This window comes from Tenebrio molitor, chromosome 9 (assembly GCF_963966145.1).
Source record: "Tenebrio molitor chromosome 9, icTenMoli1.1, whole genome shotgun sequence".
Lineage (NCBI taxonomy): Eukaryota > Metazoa > Arthropoda > Insecta > Coleoptera > Tenebrionidae > Tenebrio > Tenebrio molitor.
The window spans coordinates 229953-252751 of NC_091054.1; the positions used below are offsets into that span (position 1 = coordinate 229953).

At 37.3% G+C, this 22799-nt stretch overlaps 2 protein-coding genes across 4 annotated transcripts in view; both read right to left on the reverse strand.

Annotated features, from left to right (window-relative positions):
* The window catches only part of tty (tweety), a 53436-nt gene extending 42081 nt beyond the window's left edge, over positions 1–11355 (reverse strand). For both annotated transcript variants that reach the window (XM_069059268.1, XM_069059267.1), the window contains exon 1: positions 11217–11355. The gene's annotated coding sequence lies outside the window, so the exon portion shown is untranslated. The remainder of the gene's footprint in view (positions 1–11216) is intronic.
* Positions 11356–11404: 49 nt separating this feature from the next.
* The window catches only part of Usp15-31 (Ubiquitin specific protease 15/31), a 36028-nt gene continuing 24633 nt past the window's right edge, over positions 11405–22799 (reverse strand). For both annotated transcript variants that reach the window (XM_069057470.1, XM_069057471.1), the window contains 6 exons: positions 19671–19880; positions 19286–19607; positions 13613–13734; positions 13124–13551; positions 12130–13042; positions 11405–12076 (listed from right to left, as the gene is read on the reverse strand). In XM_069057470.1, the coding sequence (XP_068913571.1) occupies positions 12026–12076; positions 12130–13042; positions 13124–13551; positions 13613–13734; positions 19286–19607; positions 19671–19880 (2046 nt within the window). In that variant the 3' untranslated portion in view covers positions 11405–12025. The remainder of the gene's footprint in view (positions 12077–12129; positions 13043–13123; positions 13552–13612; positions 13735–19285; positions 19608–19670; positions 19881–22799) is intronic.

Genomic DNA, 22799 nt, shown 5'->3' on the forward strand with positions numbered 1-22799 from the left:
CGATTAAATTTCAACACAAAAAAAAATCTATCCTTTGGCGTTTTTAAACAACTCCCAGATCTTCATCGGATTGAACTGACGAGAAATAAAACCATTGGTTACACTCTTTTTCTGCCAACGAACTCACTCTATACACAATGCATGCAATATTGAAATGCCAAAACGCAAAGCACACGATGCTTGATCTGTTTAAATAAAAGCAAAACAACAAAATAACTTTTCAAAACCCATATCCGAAAAATAACATCACAATAGCATTTACTGAATCCCACTTTTCCCTTTTGTTTATTCGTCGAAAACACTCATCCCTGTTGTTCTTTTACGCCCCCGTCTGAAACCTCCAACTTTCGTTCCGTTCCGAACGATCCAATCCATTTCGATAATCCGGGAATTTTTCTCTCAAGTCGACCCGAAAGCCATCCTTAACTGTTCCAGCTGTCCGACGCGTTCCACTAATAATAATGGTCCGCTTTGTTCCGGACAAAACCCGCCTTGTTCTCGTTTTAAACCGGGGATGTTCCACATTAACCCCCTCGAAAGTTTCACTTGAGCCGCACATTCGTTTCGCGATGAAAAATTCATCTGGTACGCCACAATGTGTCCGAAAAGGAAAGGGCACAATTAAAAATTCAAACGAGAAACTCCGGTTATTAGGTATTTTTTTAATTCGAGGGCAGAAAACGTAATCTGCCGGAAGGATTTCCGAGCAAGTGGACTCGGCGATTCCGGGCTTGCAACATTGATGGCGATTGGGGTTTTTCGTTTAATGAATACACAAACGAGCAATTTGACAATACCACGATTCGGACTCGTCCCAGATGGCTAGACCGGAAACGCCGGATTAACAATCCGGAATTTCGGGACGCACAATTTTATTTGTTCATCTTGCCACGGAAGTTTATGGGAGCATCTGGGAGAGGGAGACAACAGTTGGAAGGATTCGTTCTGGCGCAGAACCGGAAGATAAGTTATCTGAATTGGCCGCAACAAATATGTATCTTTTTTAGTAGAGGATACAAAAATGAAATAAATGTTTGCATCGGCTGATGCTCAAAAACGCCAATAGAAGACGAAAAAGTCATGGAAGACAGCAATACATTGCATATTGATAAACAAGAGATGTGATTGATGATGATGAAGATGTCAATGCGTCGCAATACGAGTATATGACACAGGAGTCAGACAGTTTTAATTTCATTACAAAAATCAAGTGAAAAACAATATTTCAAGTCATACCAACTTCATTATTAGGATGAAGAATTTCCGTTTGTCCTTCACAACGCAAAACTTGCTAAGGCAACCGAATACAAGACAATCAAACAACAATAAAAATCAAACAACAAGTTTGTGGATAAGAGTAAGTTTCTAGTAAAATGATGAAACTGTTGATATTCAGTGTTACTTTACAACTAGGTAAAGATTTAAATAATATCTGGAATTCAAACAAATTTTATTCGGAAAACGTATTTGTGGAATACTTCATTAATTTGCAAAAAGCATATTTTTGTTGCTGAACAAATTTTGGTGAGAAAAAATAAATGTGTTGGTAGATGTTGAAATCCTAAATAATAATAATAGGAATCTATTTATTACTTATTTTTAATAATTTATCTCTCGGAAACTAAATAAATTTAAAGACTTAGCAACTTAAAAACCTCAGTTATAATCTCCGTAGTATCTGGATTGTTTCCGATTTTGTTTTCGAGGTCACGAACGTTTTTGCTCTTGTGGAAATAAGCACGAGTCGCAGACGATTTCCAAACAACAATAAAAGCACAAGAAAAATTACGGAAAGTAATGTACATGCAGGTGAGAGATTCTGTAAAATAATCGCACGCTACACCAAGTAATTACTTGGGAAATTCTACTTAAGTACGTTAAATGTCAAATCTGTAATATTAGAGTTTTCATAGTATGAGGATTAAAGAAATATTTTGGCCAATAGTATGTATTCAGGAATTTTTCCTTACTTTAGAGTTAGGTTAGGATCACGTTAAGAAGTGACATTTTTGACTAAATTTATTTTATACAGTGTCTCACCTAAGACTTTCAGGTCTTATATCACTGTTATTTATGGACCGATTTTTATGAAATTTGGAAGATAGGTATTCTACGATGAACATAATGCCAAAATGACATTTAGATGTCGTAATAACATAGCTTAAAGTTTTCGTGCGGTAATATGACACTTTGCGGCATTTGCGCCGTCAAGTGCAAGGTAATAGTTATCTATGTACATATTTACAATCGAGTGTGGGAAGTTACATTTAGCAGCGCGAAGTTAAATTCATAAACTGAGCGTTGGAAAATGTTTCACACACAAGGTATGTATCGCGCGTTCAAATGAAATCCTGGGCTGAGAAGGCGTTGGAAACCATCAATAATTGAGCTTGTTTACAGCGTGGATTAATTGGAGCACCTGGACAGCTAACCTAAAATTTAGAGCGAAAAATGTTTTCTTTTTTTCTTTCTTTGCAATGTTTTAGATTAAAAATAGAATAACTTAACGATTCCTATTCTCCTAAGGGCACCGTTTGCTGAAAACAAATGTGTCCCGATTAAACATAAACAAATGTCATTCGTGTTAAACGGCGGGAAATTCAAACTTTACACTGTTCTAAACGGTTTACTTATTCCAACGCCTACTCAGCCCAGGATTTCATTTGAACGCGCGATATAATGCTTTTTGGGCGACATTTTTTAATTTAGAATTTAGAACTATTGGTCGGTTAAATTAATTTATTAACCAATTGGATAAGTGACAGTAATCAAAAAATTTAATGGTTAAACAAATGATTGTTCTTAAACTATACTAAACCAATTACTAATTAACCCAGTTAACTGTTACAGCATTCGTTTCATCCTCAGCTAATTAATTAACCAGATTAAGCCTTTAACCAGATAAACCGTTTAAACTAAAAATTAAACAGGTTTATCGTTTTTTAACTGTTCAACCGGTTTAACCATCAACTAATTAATCCAGTTCACCACTTTAACCTGTTAAGACCTACAGCCATAGTCTGAATCGTCTGTATTTTTGCAATGATGGCCAAAATAGTCTCCAGTCTACTTCTACGGCTTGTACAAAATTATTCGTATCCTAAATAACTATTTTTATTTTGTCCTTTTTTTTAATCTGTTGCCAGTAAATGTTACTGATAATAACAGGTACATACATACAAGATATGTAGTACCAAGTATGTAGTACCAAATATTACTACTATACTGACAACCTACAAGTATGCATTTATTTGAAAAATCATGTTAAAACGAAAATAGTTATTTGTATATGAAGGCCGCAAAATCATTCTTTGAGGTACCCAGAGAACAATCTCGAGGAGGATGTTAAAGGATTTCGCGGCCAAGGTGTGCAACCAAAAATTTGTAATTACATATAGGTAAAACGAACAAGCAAAATCTACTTCACTGTCAATAAATATACAGGTCGCTAAAAAGTATGGATACAGCTAAATTCAGAACGGTTTAGCAGAGCTCGTTGAAATTTGGCACACGGCTAAAAGAAGTGTTTAAATTCTATGTATCATCGATATTTTTTCAACTTTCCAACGTTTTTGCTTGTGTTGTCCAAGCGTTCTCGAAGCAACGATTTTGTCAATTTTATAAGATCAGTGCAATAAGGAAGCAATTTAAAACAAATGAGCTCTATCATACAAGTGCACCAACATTCTGTTGTGATATTAATACGCTTTAGTTCGTTTCTTTTTTTTTTGTTAAATTACGATTTTCTCTTTGACATTTTTGAAGATGTTTAATGCTCAATTATTTCTCCTTTCTCCAATTTGGGAAGAAGTGTAATTCTTGTTCCCTATTAGCCACAAAATATGTTCTCATTGTCACATTTCATTTTCATTCAATTTATCCAATTACAATTAAATGCATCAAATTATCTTCAATTCGCATATCATTTTAATAAAAACTTGAAACGATAACGAGTGTCACATGACTTTTTAGGTTGTTACAATGTGAATAACTGTGCATATTAACTATCCATAGATAAGTAGAAAAAAACATTTTTTTCTTCACTTCCGAAAGTGCTTTTATTTTAGTCATTTTTCAATTTGAGCTCGTTCTGCATCGATTCCTAATTCGGGAGGGCAACGTTTATCCACTTTCCTCGTAAAAAATGATTCAAGATCGACGTGGTCGCATGTTCGACGAGTTCAAAGTTTGACTTTTCGTAACTTCCTTCAGTCGCACAGGAAAAAAAATCATTATGCAGCAAACGAGACCACAATTATGCGAAACATGCACGCACATTCAAGGTTCCCCGCGGTATTTACGCCGCTCGGGCGTACTCCTTTCGCACTTTACAAATAATAAACTTATGATATGTTTATCGCCGTTAAGTTTTATTGTGATTTCGTGTACACCATTTAGATTGGGTCTGGACGCCGAAAAAAAACAATTAACAAGAGAACAGCGCGGACAAACAAGGGTCCCTCTAACGTTCCGCAATTAAATAATAGAAATAAACAGAATAACAACCACTTAAAACATTGCGAAGATTAAACCACTGTAAAAACAAACACCGTTAAGTGTTAAAGTCCAGGCTGAAGACCGGCACCGGAGGACACGTTCTCCCCGTGCGCTGCTCTTTTTCCGGGGCGATTGTTGCCACCCTCGCACGCGAAAAAACCCTTTCGACATCGGTCGAAACAAAACCATCACTCACACTCGTTGCATGCTATGTAAACAAGCGACACGGGGGTATACAGGGTGTGTTAGGAGCGCAAAAGGGGCGCAAAAGATCCCGGCTAAGGGCGTGGCTCACAAAGCATCGATCTGGGTTCTCCGTAAAGCTCGCACACACCCTCAGCCGGAGGCACGGCGTGTTCACAATGAGACCCATTCATCGCGATCATTTCGAGATTTGCAATTTTTTCTCTGGTTAACGTCTCCCGAGGGAGACGAGATTCAATTATTATTGATGGTGTCCCGTCGACGGGAAAAACAACAAAATCACGCATCCGAAGACATTGACATTTACGCCGACTGCAGTAAACCGTCGACAAGAATGTGGCATATGGTTGCAGCACTTGCTTTATTTGTTTTAAAATCGACACAAATGCGACGATAAAATTTTATCACCCAGATACAAAATTTACGATGAGATTAGAAGTTGACGACAATCACCTATGTACATTCTCATCACTGATCTCGCTGCTACCACCATTGTGCAACGACCACTCACTCTCCCATATTGGACGGTCATTGTCGACAGATGAATAATAGTCTAGTCGTGTGAAAGCAACTAATTTAATTCCGTTGCTACCGCCATTTTGAAAATAACTTTTTTGTTTGACAAACAATAAGGAAATGGCATATTGATTTCTCCTTTCGATGTAGATTGCTTTTTTGAAATTTGTTTACTCGGACAATACCGACGGATCTGATGTTCTTCCTCCCCCAAAACCTTTATTCTATTAGCTTGTTATGATCTTAAAATATTCCCTTCGGCACACATTTCCATGGATACAACTGTCAAAACAACGCAGTAGATAATCCTCTTCGCTATTATTTACCAACTGTGCTCTACTAATGATTCATTGAAAGACGAATGTGTCATTAAAGGAAAACCCACCTGTACACGACATGATTTAATGCACAGAAGTGGACTTCTAGGACTGCTCATTTTTACTACTTATTGTAGCGTTCGATGAAAGGGGAAATGTCGGAGTAATGTCAAACAAAAAAACAATATTCTCCGAACTGTCATTGATTGCGAAAGCAATAAACGCGGCGTCATTTTCTTTTTATTGACAATTTTAATACTTAGTTATGTATTTACATTAGAGTAGGTACGGTAGGGGTATTTTACAGCGCGAAAACTAGGTTTCAGGCGAGGCAAGGCGAAGCCGAGTGCCTGATTAGTTGGAGCGCTGTAAAATAGCTACCGTATGACATTTGTATTAGATTTTTCGGCTGACCAAATGTTTTATTTTGCACTTTTGCAGAATTTTATGAAATAACAAATGTCGAACTTTTTGACATACATATGTACAGAGCTGCCAACCCGATAGTTTGTATTTTCCCTATTATGATTATTTATTAGTCAATAAAAAAAAAAACAATTATCTGATTATCTGAACTTTGAGGAGAAATTTAACTGAACACCCGATATAATAATAAAGCACACAATTATTTTTTGTAACTGGTCGTTAATTATAATATGGCGGGGGCAGTCTTTGTGATTTTTCTAGCCGAATCTGTTAATTTACCTTACAACTATTAACCGAGATGGGGGGTATTTGAGTCAGCAATCAAAATTACAAAAATTGTATCTATTAGTTTGATAAATAATTGCGGTGTTTGTATTGCGACTTGCAAGAAAAAACCAATCAAATGATTTGTGTGTAAAATGATATAATTTATCAACAAAAAGTAATAGTTATTTATGTATTAAGGGCATAATCAGGAGATTATGGCACGAGGGAATGTTTAAAGTCCGAGGAACGAGGGCTCTTAAATTCCCGAGGGCCATAACCGACAATTATGCCCGTGGTACATGCAACGTTTTATTCTATTTTATAATTTCTAAAAGATTCAAACAAATATTTAGTATTCCTTAAAGGAAATCAATTAAAAGTTGTGTCCATGCAAATTTAGTTAGCTATTTTGATGTTGTTAGGATTACTGTGTATACATATAATGTATGATTTTCTTTAATAAAATAATGTTTGATACCATTGTTTGAATAATAGACCAACCGTTGCTTGGCAGATTTTTGACAGATCTGTGCCATAAAGGCCAATTTATGCCCTCATTTGGGGCCGTATAAAGACGATTATTGACTAAAATAGAATAAAGATAATTATTGACTAAAATAGAATAAAATTAGTTTATTTTCATAGGTTCCTTTACAGGTCAAACGTAGTTAGTAACATTTCAAAAGACGTTCGTGTTTCCATTGAAATCTCTAATTTGAGAAAAATAATACATATATGTACATGAGTATACCAATTGATCCCAAATCACTCTTGAATGAACTTTTGGCTGATACAAATACATCTTGCTTTACTCTTCTTGTTTCGTTCTATTTTTGTAAAGATATAACTTTCATTACTTAATCAGAATGTCCAAATTATATCAGAAATAGACCAATTTAAAAATTAGTAGTACTTTATGCAAAAAATGCATAAAGTAGTACTTTTCTTACGAATGATATTCGGTGTTTTTTTTTTAAATTTCACCTCATAGTAGGCGTTGAAGAGTCGATTGTAAATGCAGTATACAGGTTATGGATCACGGATCAGCTGTTTAAATCTTACGTTTTACACGAGTGGTGCGTTCACAATCGACTCTTCAACGCCTACTACGAGGTGAAATTTAAAAAAAAAAACACCCGGTATGTTTGACTGTATGTACAAGCAAAAATTTCGTGAGTTTTTTATTTTAATCGACCGATTTAAAAAATGCGTTCATATTTCACTCCTGTTGCGATTTAAAATTTGTGAGTTACCCCCTTGCACGTCTCTGGATGAGATAGAAAAATGTACTTTATGCCAAAAAACGACCAATTAGAAATACAAACTGATGTAGATAGTTCACTTTGACCATTTATTGTGATTGCATATGCCAAAACAATCAAGTTGTAAAGTCCACTAATAGTCATTTTAAAAAAGGATCAATTAAGAAACAGTAAAAACGCTACCTTAAATTAGCATAAAGTAAAATCCAGTTTGATGAGATGATGAATTTGATGATGAGATGTGTGAAATAAAAGACAATCAACAACTGGTACCGGTTCATTGTTTGATAATTTTGTAATTGTGCAATTGTGCTCGGTGCACTTGTCTTCATTCAATAATTGCAAAAGCAATAAAGAACCTCTCCTGGGAAATCAAATTCTAATTCCCAATTGTAAATTGAGCTGCTTAATTATGTACTAAGGACCTGTGAAATCGGTAAATTTAATCAACACCGCTCGACTGAAAGTGGTATGTTTGACCAGTGGGTTTGCTAAAATTTAGATTTGGGCAAATCGATGACGCTTTGAAGCAAGATTTAAACAAAAAATCTACTTCTGCAAATAAAATTGTAGTTAAATTCCATTCTTCATTTCGTTGTTATCTCATCTCCTCATCTGTCTCATAAATTTGTTTTGTTATCTTTTGGGTCGACTGACAAGACAATAAAACCAGCGTAACTCGATACACACGAAACACCATACAACGAAAAGAAATACCATCTTATGGTGTACGTCTAGTTTTCCGAATTACAAAAAAACAAATTGATTCGATAATGTCAAAATTTTACATTAAAATTTTAAAGGCCCCTAAAATGTTGAAAATAGTTTTTAATAACTTAACATTGTGAAAACTGCCAGGAAAAATAAAAAGGGAGTGAGTGTTGCAGCACCAAATTTTTTAATATAGAAGTTTACATTTTTTAAAACATTACACACAAAATCTAACGGACACAGATCTTTAGATCTCGCAACCAACCACGAACACTTCTTTAAACCATCAATCTTGTTAGCTTATCTAAAATCACATCTTTAAAGAACTAAACTTCCTTTATTCTCCCTACTTGACCATAGAACTTTTCCAATCACATTTCAATTTCGCACATTTATCACACAATCCCCTTTTGCATAAAGAATTTCTCAGCAATTTCTGCATCAAAGACTCCTTTTCCTCCCGACCAACTATTGCTTGTGGGACTCAATTTCCCTTCGCGGTTACGACAAAATTATAAAAAGTTTAATACCTGGCAAATCACCCGATATGTGATTAGCCCGTTGGACGTCTCACGTCACGACAACTACTTCTGTACAAACTCGAGGAAATGGAGCGCATGAAAAATAGAACAACCTCCGAAACGATGACAGCAAACACAGTCAGGCTTACTACATTATTAAAAACCAGTTGGTGAATTATAATTATTGTGGTTGGTTGGTGGCTGGTCTTTCACAACTTAGGTGAACAGACTTTAATTACCACCAAAAGTCCGATCCGTGCACGTCATAGGTTATCTATCACTTATCAGCTAGTCTGAGCAAACATTTTCTTCCGACATTTGCAATTCTGAGTGTTCATTCTCCGAGTGAACGATAACGATCCCATCTTTCGTCGTCTTTAGCTAAAAGCGCGGCCTTGACTCCGGATCGTGCTGCACCAATTTAAATTTAGACTTATGGGTCCACACCTTGGGAGCCGTTACACGATCAATCTGCATTGATGGGTCATTTGCTGACCTTCGTTCCAAATTACAACGGCGAACCGAGATGTGCTCGTAATTGAAACGTTCACAAACACTGTCCCATCCTGCTTCAGGACTCCTTCGGATTACTAATGGGATTATTAACGTGTCGCTCATTACTGATGTAAATCCACTTCCTGTAAACATTCCCCCAACAGCCGACTCGCGCTTCCAGGACCTGGCCCCGCTTGCTCCTTTCGACCGTCTGCGAACACCCCCAGGACCTCGACTCCAAACAATCGAATTGTTCGACGCGTATCCTTCTCCAGGACAAATTCCTGGTGGACCCACCCGAATAATAAGTTTCACTCTTCTCGACTACAAACAAAACGAGATTTCTTCGATCCCAATCCGGCCCTGCTCGTGACGGATTAGGTGTGAAGGCGAAAACCCAACAAGCAACCCTCAGTTTTCGTTGCTTAATCGACAACTTCCAAGTTTTCCCACTCCATATACATAAAGAGCCGTTGACGTTGGGCCAAATCGAATCATGATCGCGATTAAATTCAACGGAATATCGAAAAGGGAAACGAGCTTTTCCCTGACCGGAAAAATCTCCAGGAAAATTGTGAGTGGGACAGATGAAGTTTCTAATTTATGCCGGAGTAAAATAATCTTAATTATTGCCGCCCCCAGTGGCGGGGCTCAAACAAGACGTTTACGGCCTTAAACACTGTTTATCTTTGTGTTAGTTCAAGTTTAAAGTTGAGGGGGTTAAGGCGAGAGGATGCGACAACACGACGAGACAAAAATTTCACCTGAAGGATATTTTTTGACAAATACATTGGAGAAACGAAATCAATGGAGAAGTCAAACAGACGGAATTGGGGTAATCTCCCAAAACATCCAACTCAAACTAATTTCCTCGACAAAATTCGAGAAACTGAGTAGGCTGTGCAAACAAAGCGCGTCCGTGTTAGAGTCATCGATGTTTACTTAAATTTGGAATCACTTTCTCGTGCTCCTAGTGCTCCTACCACTTTATTCCTTTATTGTGGTAGCTGTGGCAACGCTAACAATCCCCAAACGTGACCTCGAGGTTCTACCGATTTTGGTCCTGTTGCAGATTTTTCAACCCAGATGCGAACCGGTTGTTGTCCCCAACTTCCTGATCTAGTTCGCAGACTTGGTAAAAGGATCTTCGTGTGAAGCCTGCAAGGGGGCAATCAATTTCATTCCTAGAGACTGCAGTTATCACTCCTTCGCCGCAACACGAACGAGGACAACAACTGACTGCTTGAATTAAAAACGCGTCAATCGAGCCAAACACCCGATAATCTTCTGCGTGTTAAAAATGCATTAAGGATAAGTCCCGCGAGGTTATTATGTCATTAAATTGAAATATTAACGACGAACCACCTCTAGGTGCAGCTTGATTATCCCATATTTATAAATAAAGGTGATTTGAGAGTGGGTCGCCTCCGAGCGCGAATCCGGGCCTGGGGTTCGTGTTATCGACGTTTCGCAGTCCTCCTGTCCAAAAAACAGCTCGGAGGGTGGGTCACCGGGGGCGGTACGGCCCTGTGCCGGATTAGCGACATCTTCAATCTAGCGGGCCGTGTCACTCCTGTCATTTTCCGCGGCCGCCTTCGCTACCACAAAAGCGTCGTCCCATTTGTACGCAACAATTAACTTTTACGGAGTGGCGTGCGTGCAAGAACACGGACAACACACAACACTGATAACACTGTTAAAATCAATAAATTATAATAAAAGGGCCGGACGGACGGCAGCGGCGGCCCAACTGAACGTGCAATTGTTTTACCCTCGCTGGGGCGATTCGACCGCAAATAAGACGACAGAGCGATCTGGAACAACCCCTTTTTTACGTTTTCTCGCCTTTCTCGTTTTGAGTCATACAAGATGAATCATTTACGGAAGGTTGTAAGGGCGCTGATTCGGGTTGGGGTAAATGGAAGGGCGCCCGATTTTTGCGGTTCGGTACTAAAGGAGGGTTCGTGGATCAGATAAAGTGATAATTATCGCAAAATTACCTTAAGGTAAAGTAATAATCCACTCAAATCCAGCCGTAACAACATGCACCCACCCACTTCTGGTCCTCACAACAGACTAAAGAAGAATCGGGGTAGGTGGCGCTGGTCGAGTTTAATGAGGTATGCAACACACTCGACACTTGCGTATAAGGGGTGGCGAGGACACAGCGGGATTGAATAAAAGCAAACGGTTTTGAAAATTTATTAACCAGGTGATGTAAACAAAGGGTAATAATGTTTATTCCAATTTAAGGCACGTTACATGTTACAATACCGACTTCTACTATTAATCCTTACAAATCTAAGAATATATGGAAATACTCTTTATATTTGGTATTTCATGATCATGACTAGCAATTTTAACAAACAACAAAACAAAGCCATCCGGATGATAAAAGAAACTAAAATTATTGTCGGTAAGACTATCTGACGGTTACAGTAGAATAAACTATTGGATGAATAGTAGAAAAAAATTTTCACAATTAACAATTACTGAATTAATAACATGGGAATTATTAAAAAAAAAAACTCAATTAATATCACCACTTACTAACAAAAACATCGGCGGCAATAAATATGCTTCCCTGTTTCACAAAAATAAATATTTCTTAGGTGGAAATAAAATATTAAAAAATAAAACAAATCTCTTAAATATCTTATAAACAAAACTAGTGACAAAAATTAAAACCCACTTAACAACAAAATCGTTTAGGTATTGCTGAAAGGCAACTTCAAAAAACTACGTTACTATTTAGTGCTTATGTAATATTTACAAAAATACAAGGTGAGCTTTTTTAAAATGATAACACTTAAACGGACTGCTGGGATTGGTTCAGTTTCCGAGCTGGTTGCGGCGACATCTGCAACATAACCTCAATGATTAAGAGCGTCTGGATTAGTCGGCTCCACGTACCCAATTCAGACGAGTTCTGAAGACGTTGTCGTTGTCCGAGTACCTATGAACAGCTGCTGTCGTTGTGTACACCTTCCTCACCTCGGGCTCCGTCACAGCCACGTTGACGTCGTCGTGCGACACCCCCTTCGTTGAAATGTCCACGTCCCCGCACGAGTTTATGTAAATGCTGGTGGTGTAGAGCTGTTGCTGTTCAGGCTGAGTATCCGCCTCGTTGGCCGTGTTGGTCGATTTATTCTCGAGCGACTTCCTCACGTTGGTGTTGCTGCTGTGCAAAGTGTTCTGCGAGTTGCGCAGCGCCACCTCTTCGCTCGCCTTCAGCATCTCCTCGTTGTTTTCCTTATTCTCCTCCGCCACGTTCTCCGTGTTGTTCGGCTGCTGTTTGGTCTCGATCGTCTTGAGATTTTTCGGCGGCATGAACTTCGGCATCCTCGACACCCAGTGGTCGGTGCTCGACCCCACCGAGCTGGTGCTGGCCGCGCTGCTGGTGTTCGAGCTGGAGCCCACGTAGAGGCCGTTTCGTCTTTGATAGAAGAGGATGTACGCGCTGTTGTTGACCAGGAGCGCGCTGATGTCGTCGGTTTGCTTGCTCAGATTGCTGACTTTGGCGTCGTCGTAGAGGTACCACTGGTTGTCGTAGGGGTTCTTGCAGGCGGCCGTGTAGTGGCCAGTCTCTATGTCGCTGCCATGGTGATAACAGATGCCGTACAGGTCGTACAGGTTGTCGTTGGCGTTCGATTGCTTCCTGGCCCGCTTGAACGGACTCCACCCGTTGGTCATTATTACTTGGCTGTCGTCGCCGTTCATCGTTGTGCTGCCCTTGTTCGCCAGATGGGGCGTCATGTCCAGGTTGTACACGGGGAAGTCCACCATCGTGGTAAGCTTCGCGCTGTTGCAGCCCCTCAAGGTTTGCCTGAAACGAGCGAATTCAACTGTCACAAAGATCTCCATCCACATCCTTTCGAACACTTTGTACCAAGAGGCGTAAACTTACTGCCTAAACCTCTTGAAGTGCACCACCAGAATGTCCGGCAACGACCACATGTCCAACGTCTTCACCACCGGCTGGTACTGCTGACAGTGAGGACACCTCCACGCGTCCGTCAGCGTTTCCGCCTCGGTGTAGTCCCTCAGGCACTCCTCGAGCGTGAGAGGAGCGCCCCCTTGCAAGGCTTGCGCCTTCAGCTGCTTCACGGAAGAATGTTCCTCAACGAGGTCGCCGTCGTCGGCGATTATGGCAGATTTGGCACCGGAAGTGAATTCCATGACGAGCTTGACGTGAGCCGGACCGCCCTCTTCGCTGCAGAGGGCCAGTGCTTGGTCGACGGCTTCCATGAACAGGGGGTGCTCGAGGTCGGGTTCTAGATAACAGGGCGGTTCGTTGTCGTTGCAGGCGGGATCGGAGATGCGAATCTTAAACACCTGGACAATTAAAAGAAAAAGGAAATGATACAGACGTGCGACGAAAATACGGACGGCTTACCCCTCGAGGTTGCGAAGACGTCAATATGTCGTCGTGCAAGATCGGGGCCATCTCCTTCAAGATTAACTTCTGCAGGTCCTCGTACGATGTCTCTCGGGAAACTTGCATCGTGTACGGGCTGCCTATAAGAGAATATGGTGATGATATAAGGACAAATATACAAAACAAAATTTTTTTGTGGATTGAGTGCATTACGAAACGTTGAATCAATAATATAATCTGACAATTGTTTATTTAAAAATTTCAATTATAGGAAAAAATTCTCAAATTCTGACCGTCGAACAAAAAAAAATGGAAACAAAGAAAATGGTGACTAGGTTTACCATAAACAACTTTGTTTATTGGAGTTTCAACAAAACCGCTCTTTATTACGTTTGTTAGTATGATTGAAGCTACGTTGTTAAACGTTTTATTTTCCATTGTCGCACCTCATCTCTTTTCTTATACCTAATCATATTGTAGGTCACGTGATACATGAATTATAATTTCTTCTTTTTGTCATTCTTTCTAGTTTTGAATCTACACTTTTTCATTCCTTCGATTTTTTCATCTTTTAACTCCCTTAAGTCAGAAACCAGCCGCCCCTTACCTATTTTTTGTTGACCATATTGTATCGCTATAGCAATCGACATGTCAAAATTATTTGTTTTAACAGTCCAAATTTCCCTACAGTGTATATTCTTCTTGTAAAATGAAGTGTTAATGACTGCCAAAATAACAAACACATTAACTTTGCGGAATTACAAATAAAAAATATTGACAAAATATAAACTTTAGTTTACGACGATTAATGTAATGATAAGCAAAACTATAAAAATCTGGTGTAACTTTCTCCATGTTTCCACATTCTTAATTATATTAATAAGTAAAATCAAAATGTTTCCGGTTTCACATAATGTGAAGTATTGAAATAAAGAATATATTGCCCCATACTGGCGCTTCTAAATTATATTTTTTACATTGCAATTCATTAAGAAAACAAACTTCTTATTATCTCTTACGTATACCATAAAGAGCAAAATTTCTATGTACTTTTGTATGTATGCATCGTCCGCTTATAAATAAAAAATTACCGAATATATTTTGATGACTTCTTCACAACTGTTAAAGTATTTCTTTAACTTAAATTCCAACATACAAACCATTCACCATCTTGAAAGGGGAACGAGTAATAACGAAGAAGATAAAAAAAAGTCGCAAAATTTTCGTAGTAAGCATTTGGAGCAGAGTATTTATAAGGCATCCTAAAATTGAGTTCATTGATCTAAATTTGTAATAGTGAGCAACAACCCATTTTTTAACGTGTGAGAGTTACTTCATTTAAAATTACCTGTTTTCATTAGTATACACCTAGATGAAGCTCTGATGAAGAGAATGAACAAGATCAAATACTAGATCTAGATGAAGATATCAGTGAAGATATCTAGACATCTAGATCAGGAAGAAATCCACCGAGGCGAAGCCGCGTGTTCAGCCAATCAGAGCGCTTGCTTTCATCCAATCGAAAATGTTTATCGCCGTTAAAACGTCCTGCTACTCTGTCATCTGTCAAAAGTGATTAAAATTGCATGCTACTACTGTCAGAGTTTCTGTAGGACTATACATGGTAATTGTAAGAACTGAGGTCCCCGCGTCAATTGTCCATATTTTATGAGTAATTGACCTATAATCGAACGATCGATAATAGAACTTTCTTTTGTTCCTTCAGCGAAAAAAACATATATCAAGTCCTCACGAGGAAGGCAAGATTTCAGTCGACATAAATAAAGAGAACTTTCAGTTGACAGAAATGTTTAGAACTGCCGCAAGGGGTGTGTCTCTGCAGTTCGACGTCTCACACCCTGTCGGTGAAGTAAAATACATAATTCACAATAAAAAAAAATCACGCACCTTAAATGTCACTATTTTAAAGCAATCGAGTGTAATTAAATGATATTTTAAGTTTTGCGAAAAAAATTGTCGCTGAGTAAGTCAAGTACGTGGACGTTCCTTGAAATTAGTTATCGTAATTAATAATGGTTCAACACGCAGCATTTACGAAAAGGTGGGTGAATTAACAACAAAAAATTCCTATTTAGATGTGTCGTGCAGTAGTCAATTCGGAACACGATGCGTTCGGAAATTACATACATATAATGATTACATAAGCAATTATCGTTTTAACGGTTATCTTGGAACAATTTAAACTGGAAAATATGATGGTAATGCTGCTATTAGCGTAATTATTTAGTAAAACATGGAATAAATTAAAACTGGCCGTGTACACTTTCGACGCGGAATTTTAACAAACAAACAAATTTAGGTCAGAAATGTACCGGACAGTTCCGAAAACATGTCTGCTCCAAATGCCGAACAGTAGTAAACATTTTAGAACCTTCTTCAAAATTCAAAACATTCTTCGAATTCCGTAAGAATTGAAGATTTCCCTGCAAAAAGGGGATAACCTCATAAAACTAGTTTTTTTTTTCTTCAGCAAAGTTTAATTTATTGACAATCTATTTTAAATAAAACATAATTAGAAAATACTAAAACTGTATTGATTATTTAATAGTTTATTCACGCCAAGAAAGCAATTACAAGAAAACACACATGGAGCATTAGCAAGAACAAAAAGTGGGAACAAGATGCATCACTTGCATAGAAGTCTCCTACAGTCACTCTTGAACTTATTTGTCGAGACTCCACAGAAGTCTAACTCGTTACAGTAAAGGTTGGCCAGGCGAAGGGCACTATTCAAGGGTGAATTGTAGGAGTAATTGTGTTTATGGCAGTAAACATGAAACAAATTCGGGTGTCTGAGGTTACATAAAGGAACATTAAATCCAATGTTGACTCTTTCTTGCTCCAAACAATATTGCATTCTAAAATAAGTAATAAGTAATATGGAACAAAATGCGAATCGGAGACATAGGTTCTTCATAATATCATATGTTTTAGCCCGGCAGAAGCAGCAATCCCAGAATTGTGTCAAAATATGTCAAAGTTAAACGTAACCTCACTAATCCTCACCAATTACGGAATGAAACTAGAAGAAATTTATGGTATTTTTTAAAAAAGGTATTGAATGTGTCAAACACCTTCTTCATGGCATCTACTGATTCTGCTATTTGGTCAATCACAAATCTTTGTGCCGGAACAGAAGTTCTGCGGTAAGGATATAAACGCAAATCCTTTTTAATATTGTGTGGCAAGTTTCCAAAAAAAAATCACTCGGATGATTCCACCACTCGTTTACGGCTCGTGTTGGAATTTTCATCCTCTTGAATAATATCAATCATTATACGCTCATTGAAGATTGTACTATTCTGTTAATTAAGGAAATAATGAAATAAGTAAAGAAACCAGAAGTTGCCAATTTTCCTTATCAAAAAAATTACTAGTTATCTGTTGGCCCAAATCGAATTTGATAATTTACGCAATTATCTTTATTTATTTACAAGCTAGTGTCTAATCTAAGATTTGTAAACAACAATGTGCGAGATAGACACTCTTCACATCTTATTTTAAAAAAATAATTATTTACTTAATAGTCTTAATCTTATCACAAATGCAGTGGACTTGTTTGTTACGATTAAAAAGTATCATTCGTGCAATTATTAACGAGCCACGTCAGACAGACCGAGAAAAATCATATTTAATGATTCATTTAAAAACTTTTAAAAATATGTCGACAACTTACTGTAATAACAAAATACAACAATTATAATAAAAAGTATAATCTGTTTCAAAATCAAAAATCCACCACCTGTTGAATTATGTTGGCAGAAAAAAAGAAATCCCTTTTTGTCGCTGTCACTGTCATTTTTTAGGTGAAAAGTGCGGTGATGAGTATTTTTTTTCTTTTAATTAACCATTGAATCCAAAAATATTGAGTTGTTTTGCGACCAATTCTAAAATATTGAGTTGTTTTGCACCCAATTTAACTCCTTTGTGTGAACGGCGTGTACTCACTTATTCACATCATTTTGATGTTTTTTATATGAAGCGGCAACCATAAATTTTACATTCAGTTTTTACGCCTACTTACTACAATCATTTATAATAACCCTGTAAAATAAAAACGCACGCGTGGAAAGAGATTATCTATTATTTATATTATGGATTATGTATTTTTAACCTGAACACAAATAATTGACCACTCAAAATCGGAGTAAATAACGAAGAGATTAATTTTCTATTTGATCCTGGTTTCTACCACATTTAAAGAAAATTTATTGGCACCTACGGTAATCAAAAAAATAATAACAACAACGAAAAAATACAACTCAAACATTAATAACCGACTGACGCAAAGCGTTACCTGGAAGCATTTGATATACAACGGTTCTACCTGTGTACAAATCTTTTCACGGAAAACCACACACATCACTTACGTAATAATAGGTAACGTGTGTTTAAAAAAAATTGGTAAGCGGTCTGGTGGTTGCTTTAGTTTCCGTTAACGTACGACTGTCAAATTATAAATGTCAAACGTCACATTCAGAGAACAAACAATAATGGTGTGAAAATCAATAAGAGTTGTCCTGTTTTTTCCTCTAAATTAACCATTTCAATTACAATAAAATGATAAAAGTGAGGTTATACCGGGTGACTGACGAAAAACCTTTGATGCTGTATCTTGCTTATTTTTTATCCGATTTGAATAAATGACACATCAAATGAAATAATTTTGAAAACACTTCAATACCAACTAAATTTAAAAAATTCTTGCGTCCAGTTTTTGACAGATGAACATTAACTTCTTTTTTTCAAATGGCACTGTACAATTTTTTGTTTTGCTTTGTCACGATCTAAGCTAGCTATTGCAGTTTCTACCCCGTTGCTAATTTCAAACTTAAACTGCAATATACATATTTAAAAATTCCACACCATTATGGACATGACAAATAAAACACCACTACAAACATCTTTAAAGAACGATACGTGAAACACATATTGACAAAGATAATTAAAAACAAGGCCGACAATCTAAAAAACATGGAATTAATTAAAAACACAATTTGTCTGTGCACGTAACGATTCTCTTCTAAGTATCAATAGTTAAGCAGTATGGCATTATGGGTATCGTGTAATGATAACGATAATAACAATGTCAATAAACATGACAATGAAGTGAAGTCTAGCTCGTGCTGGTCAAGGGGGTGAGTAACGAAGAAAAAATAAACAAAAATTTTAAAAATACAAATAATCGCGAAAGATGTCGGGAAGAAGATACAAAATAGTTGAATAATATTTTGCTGTTGGTCGTTCTAACCCACATATGAATATTTTCTTAATGCTTCTGGATGGCAAATGAATTAAGATAAATGAACACATTTAATGGGGAAAATCTGAAGCATATGTGTAAAAGTATAGGTCTTCCTCCAAAAATCAAAATTTCTAAATTGTGTGTTTGCCGCCAACAAAGGATAAAATAAGGCAGCGTCAGTATTTTACAACGATAATAATGCACAGACACGAAGTGTAGAGCTAGCTAACTATTCGTTCAACATGGGAAAGAGCTGAACGCTAGCTTTGAACATGTTGATCTGAAATTTAGCGAGACCCTCCGCTCGGTTGGAAAGACCAAATTCGTCATAAACAAGATCCTATCTATGGCAAATATTTTCCCTCCTCGGCCGAAATCGACTCGAATTTCGTCTAGGATCTCTCGATTTGGCGGTGTGAACTCACCGAACCGTCGATATCCATCACCGACATCCGCGACGTTGATCCAACACAACAAAATATAAGCACTGGTTGTGTCCTCTTCGACGTCCTTCAACTGGGCAACTTCGATGCAATAAATCGGATCGATCTCACTTATAATATTGACGGATTGCGTGTCCGTGAAAGTTCGCAAAAATCCCGCCTCCCCTATTTCGGTGATGAGCATGTTGGCACGTTCTATCGACGTGTCCGACTCGAGGATGTCCCTCAGCTCCGAAACGGTGGCTCCCGAGGGCATGCTCAACCCGATTTGGACCTGTCGGGGTTGCTGCGACGTGTAGAGAACCTGGAAGATATACGAGAGACGGTGGTGGTGGCCGATTGGCGGCGTCGTCGGTTTATTGCTCACCGTTACGTAGATCGATTGCTTGCTGAACTGGGGCAGTTGGACCGATATACACTGGAAGGGGTCAAAGGTGTTGGACTGGGTGCGGCAGCGGGAACAACTCAAGGAGGAGCGGTACTGGGCTTGGAATATGCCCTGGATGAACGAGTTGTTGCACCTCTTGTAGTTCTCCAGGGTCTCGGCGGCGATCACCTCGTCGGAGCGGCCGGAAGTCTGCAACAAAGTGCCAAACTTGAGAAAAGAGAAAACGAGGAAAACTGCAAATGATGAACTCGAGAAGGTGGCTAAATCGCTTGTTAAAATCTTCACTCTTCTTCGATCTGTTAATCCGTGTTTATCTTAGCGAGGCACACGAAGAGTAAAAAAGAACTAAAACGAACGACTTACGAGACCGCTGAAGATCTCAAGAGAGCTTTCGTTATTTTGTCGAGAAAACGTTTTGAACAAAAAGAAGTGAGGAGTTGGGGTGCAAATGGTCGGCAAAAAGTGCAGATCTAGAGTCATTTTCGTATTTTTTGCAATCATCTGCTCACTAAAGTAGTAAATGGAGTTAACGCAAAGCAATGATTACAAAGAATTAAATGTCAAAAAACTAAATTTTGAGAATGTTTCAAAATCCAACAAGCTTTCCGCAATGTCATCCTCATCAGTTAAATTTCTATTAAAATAAGAAGGATTGATGTAACAATAAACCATTAAAAAAAATAGTATCTAGTGAAGCAAAATGAAAGAAAGAGATTTCAAACTCCTACGTATGTCAAAATTCTCTTTCCAGATACATTCTCTCTTATTATACATTGGGTAGATATAATAAGATTCGTCGAAATGGTCATCAGTTCATCACGAGAGAAAAAAATGTTATAAAAACGAGTCAAAGAGAAGCGATGTCAACATACTAGTCATGACGTCATTGTGGCACGCTTTACACAGAGATGTATTTAGTAATGAATTATTTAAAATTGTCTTACAATACAATAATTAGGTATGTAGTTATTTACAATAGTATTTACATAGGCGCCTGTTGTTAAATTTGTTAGTTCAAAGCTCTATTTCGCCAATAACAGTAATTAATAACACTCGGTTAGTTAAACTGTTAATACCCAGCAAGGACCGTTCTTCTATTCTTCTTCACTATATTCACTTGCTAAAATCCTTATTATGTATGAAAAAAAAAACAACACTTGAACATAAGATCAACAAAAATAGGACACTTCACTTGCACTTCACCTCATCGACACAGGTTATGTGAAGAATGAATATAAATTAGTCCGTCTCTGCATGACGAGAATGCAGGTGTTCTTGATATGCGAATTTCCACCGTTTCGACGGTTCAAATGAAATCCTGGGCTGGAAAGGCGTTGGAAACCGTCAATTGTTGTGCTTTTTTATAGCGTAGATTAATCGGAGCATGTTAACAGCTAATCTAAAATTTAGAGCCAAAAAATCTTTCTTTTTTTTTCTTTCTTTACAATGTTTTACATTAAAAATAGAATAACTCAACGATCCCTATTCTCGAAGCAAATATCGAAGGACACCCTTTGCTGAAAACATGTTCAATTATGTCCCGATTAAACAAATGTCATTCGTGGTAAACGGCGGGAAATTCAAACTTTACACTGTTCTAAACGGTTTAATTTTTCCAACGCCTACTCAGCCCAGGATTTCATTTGAACTATCTATGATTTGAACGCGCGATATCTACCCAATGTACTATGTATAATGTATTGTGCATTTCGAGTTGTTCTAGTTAAAAAGATGCCCTAAATCAATTTCTGTGGAGGAATTTTTACGAGTACTAAAAATTGAAAAATATTGTCTCAATGTTGCATTATTCGTTGTTATATTTGTTGTGTAACGTTATCTTAACATACGATTATTATGTATTACGAGAGGCAAATTTTGTATATATCACTTGTCCGCTTATAACTCAAGAACAACAGAACAGATTTTGATGGGGTCTTCAATATCAGTCAAAGTGTTAAAACATTAGTTTTAATAGGTACATTAACCATTCACCGCTTTGTGAGTGAGCTAATTGAAAATAAAATAAAAAATGGAGTAGAAGAAATTTTTAGCAGGTTGGCTTAGCAACGGCCTGTTTATAAAACATCATAAAGTAGACTCGTTGATCTAAATTTGTGACAGTGTCAAAGTCAGCAGCACCATAAATAAATTCAAGCGAGACCTCAAAACCTTCTTAGAAACAAATTGGTTTTTATTCACCAAGGGCCCGTTTATAGAAGCGAAATTAAGTTAATGTTAATCAAATGCGAGATTAACTGAACCAATCGAAGTTCCGGATTCATGGGTTAATCGCGCATTAAAATTTAATTATAATTACATAAATACATATTTAATTCTCTGTCTATAAAGTGGCCCTTAATATTATAATTTATCCGTTTGGTTTGTAGGTTTTATCATTATTATTACCGTGATTCTGTCGATTTCAATACATAATCTTTTATGCCAAAGGGAAAACAAAGAAATTTAAATTTGAATTAAAAATACTTCTGATTTTATACCGTACAGTTGTGCAGATTTGTTTGCTTTGATTTGTTTTCTTTTTGAACACTTTGAACTTGTTATGTTACACCTTGATAGTAATTTGATAAACTTCATAATCAGACATTAGATTTGACGCAAATATTTGAAAGCTTATTGCCATGATTGCTCAACAATCAACCTGGAGGATAAACTTTAATCATTTCCTGATGAGACACTTGGGTCCAATAACCTCTAATACCATTTCAGATAAGTTGTTTTAGTTGGCTTAATGAGCAACACATTGTTTATTTGGATTGAATTTTGGTTCCAGAATCTTTTGAGAAACATTCGATTTACTTTTTTTAAACGGTATGAAGATGCGGTGGAATACAGAGACGATCAAGTTGGAGTCATTATTTTGAATTCTGAATTTACAATTTTATTAACATAAAGTTCTTCGAGACAATCAACAGAATACGACACTTGAATAATAAATGGATCGTACGTATACAAAAGAAGGAACAACAAGGGTCCCAATGGAAAGCCCTGAGAGACTTCCTATGTTGAAGGCAGTAGACTAAATCTTCCTTCACATAATAATCTGCTTTAAGTCAGTGATTTAATAAACTACAGCGAACATTACACAAA